Source organism: Chiloscyllium plagiosum, chromosome 10, assembly GCF_004010195.1.
Source record: "Chiloscyllium plagiosum isolate BGI_BamShark_2017 chromosome 10, ASM401019v2, whole genome shotgun sequence".
In the NCBI taxonomy this organism is placed as follows: Eukaryota; Metazoa; Chordata; class Chondrichthyes; order Orectolobiformes; family Hemiscylliidae; genus Chiloscyllium; species Chiloscyllium plagiosum.
Window position 1 is genome coordinate 91,980,632 of NC_057719.1, and position 3,013 is coordinate 91,983,644.

Genomic DNA, 3,013 nt, shown 5'->3' on the forward strand with positions numbered 1-3,013 from the left:
ATTGAACCCAGGTCTCTGGCGCTGTGAGGCAGCAGTGCTAACCACTGTGCCACCGTGCCGCCCCGTGCATTAGTGGGAGGTAAATATAGAGTAATGGTTTTGAGTAGGAGACTGTTCGGAGGGTCGGTGTGGTCTTATTGAGCTGAGCAGCCTGTTTCCACAAAGTAGGGATTCTAAGAACAGCTGGGGAGAATGTTGACCGTGTTAGGTACAGGGCCAGCAGTAGCTGTGGGATAGGCAGTGGTGTCACTGATTTCTGACTCAGTGCTGAAACCACACTGTGCTAGAGCAGCACTCCTCACAATCTAGTGTCCAGTTAGAGCTGTCAGCTGCCATATTGGGAGAGCAATCTCCCCAATACAAGGCGATGGAGTTGAGTTCTACTTCAGAGACATGAGCACGTCTCCCAGGCTGACACCTTCAGCGCAGTAAGCGGAGGTGGGTACTGCAGATGCTGGAGATCAGAGTCAAGATTAGAGTGGGGCTGGAAAAGCACAGCAGGTCAGGCAGCATCCGAGGAGCAGGAAAATCAATATTTCAGGCAAATTCCTGAAATTTTGCCTGAAATGTTGGATTTCCTGCTCCTTGGATGCTGCCTGACCTACTGTGCTTTTCCAGACCCACCCTAATCTTGACCATCAGCGCAGTACTGACAGAGTGGTGAGTTGTTGGAGGTACCATTTTTCAGATGAGCTGTTTAATGGAGATGCCCTGCTGATCTCTTGGGTGAATCAGACCACACGGTCTCAAAGATTAGGTTTCCCTGGTTGTCACCGTGTTACCATTTCTCGAGAGCTTACTGCATGCAAATTGGCAACTGCATTCTCTGTGTTGCAGTTAGAAATGTCTGAGAGGACGTTCATAGAGGGAATTCCAGAGCTTGAGCACGGTGGCATGATGAAAATCGGGGACGCACAACGGAGCAAGAATGGGAGGAGGGCAGAAATCTGGATGGGGTTTGTCGGCATGGAGGGGGTTACAGAGATGAGGAAGGATGAGAACCCCAGTGGGAAGAACTGGATGTGATTTCCAGTCCATTCTGGGTTATCCAGTCTCTGCAGTTGGCTTTAGCTGGGGAAAAGGAGGTCACAAAATGAAAAGAACTACCCCTGATTCATTCCCCTTGAGCACTTGTACCTGCTGTCAATGGGGAGGTTGTCTCTGGATTGCAGTGACTCAGGAGGTGGAATGGCACTTGTCGGCCGTGTAGGAGAATGGCCCCTCAGACGAGGGAGTCAACAGGGCAGTTCAAACAGTGCCCCAGCGAGCTTTTCAAAGATGCGCAACAACATCTTATTATGGTCAACAGGGTCCGATAAGTGGACGTCTACAGAGAAGAAGATGTTCAACAAAGGGTTGGCAGCACACAAGAAGGATTTCTTCCTTGTTCAGAAACTGGTAAGATCCAACATGCTGAATGTCAGTCAGCAGGGTTACGCTGGTAGTGTCCAGAGAAGGTTTAAGGGATAGTTTATGGGAGGGAATTGTATCACGAACTTCAATATAGGCAGAGACTGGAGATTTGGAAGAGTTAAAAATGTGTTGCTGGAAAAGCACAACAGGTCAGGCAGCATCCAAGGAGCAGGAGAATCAACGTTTCGGGCATGAGCCCTTCTTCAGGAATGAGGAAAGTGTGTCCAGCAGGATAAGATAAAAGGAAGGGAGCTGTGCAGTGAGAGAGGGATTCACTGAAATCCTTGTAGTGGGAGGAAGAGAGCTTCTTCTGGGAAGGCATCCTTGCAAGAGGATTCGCAGTAGGCTATTTGGAAGAGTTATTCAGGATCCAGAACATTTTGATCGCGTTAAATAAGGAGAGGCCATTTCCAGAGGCAGAGAAGTATCAGTAACCATATAACATTGATTTAATGTGAGTAGTTGTTCAGTTCTGTGGAATGTGAATACTGTTTGAAGAAAAGACATATTTTGTCAAAGCATTTAGTCCTGCACTTATCAGGACTATTAGCAAGAATATGATATAGAGAAGAACAACATCTTGCACTCTATAAGAAGCGAGTGCAAGTCGCAATGTGGTGCATTTGCACATACTGAACCCTACATGCAATACCCTGTTCCTTGCAGACAGACAGATTGTATTACACTGACCTAAAACTAAGAAAACAGGCAAGATCTATTTTCTGGTTCATTCCACAGGACATTGCCTTGATCAAACAGTCAACCTACTTGGTTTAAAATTTTAAACAAAGCTTGGCAGGTAACTGTCAGTCATCATTAACTGGTGTGGAGGTAGTAAGGACTGCAGATGCTGGAAGTCCCAAGTCGATAAAATGTGGGGCTGGAAAAACCGGTCAGGCAGCATCAGAGGAGCAACAAAGTTCCCATTTCGGGTCAGGCCCCTTCATCAGGACTGGGGAAGGGGGAAGGTTGGGTAGTATGGTGATAGGTGGATGCAGGTAGGCAGTTATTGTGATTGGGTCAGTGGGAAGGTTGGAGCAGATAGGAAGATGGACAAGTTAGGTCAGGTCAAGGAGGGCTGGACATGAGATGTCAGGAGATATTGGAACTTACATTGAGGCCATTGGCCTGCAAGCTCCTGAGGTTGAATATGAGGGTGTTGTTCCTCTGGTTTCCATGTGGCCTCGTTTTGACAGTGGAGGAGCCCCAGGGTGGACACGTTGCCAAGGGAGTGGGAGGAAGAGTTAAAATAGCTGGCAACTGGAAGGTGGTGTTGATTGGAGCCGACTGACCACAGATGCTCTATGGACCAGTCTCCAAGTCTGCGCTTGGTCTCTAACACCTTCCACCCCGACCTCAAATTCACCTGGACAGTCTCAGATTCCTCCCTCCCCTTCCTCGACCTTTCTATTTCTATCTCAGGCGACAGAATCAACATAGACATCTACTACAAACCGACCGACTCCACAGCTACCTGGACTACACCCATCCTGCCCCCTGTAAAAACGCCATCCCATTCTCCCAATTCCTTCGACTCCGCCGCATCTGCTCCCAGGAGGACCAGTTCCAAAAACGCACAACCCAGATGGCCTCCTTCTCC

General features: G+C 48.4%; 1 protein-coding gene across 8 annotated transcripts in view; it reads left to right on the plus strand.

Moving 5' to 3' along the window:
• The window catches only part of mideasb (mitotic deacetylase associated SANT domain protein b), an 87,083-nt gene that overhangs the window by 73,834 nt on the left and 10,236 nt on the right, over positions 1-3,013 (plus strand). For all 8 annotated transcript variants that reach the window (XM_043698399.1, XM_043698398.1, XM_043698400.1 and 5 more), the window contains one exon: positions 1,310-1,398. In XM_043698399.1, the coding sequence (XP_043554334.1) occupies positions 1,310-1,398 (89 nt within the window). The remainder of the gene's footprint in view (positions 1-1,309; positions 1,399-3,013) is intronic.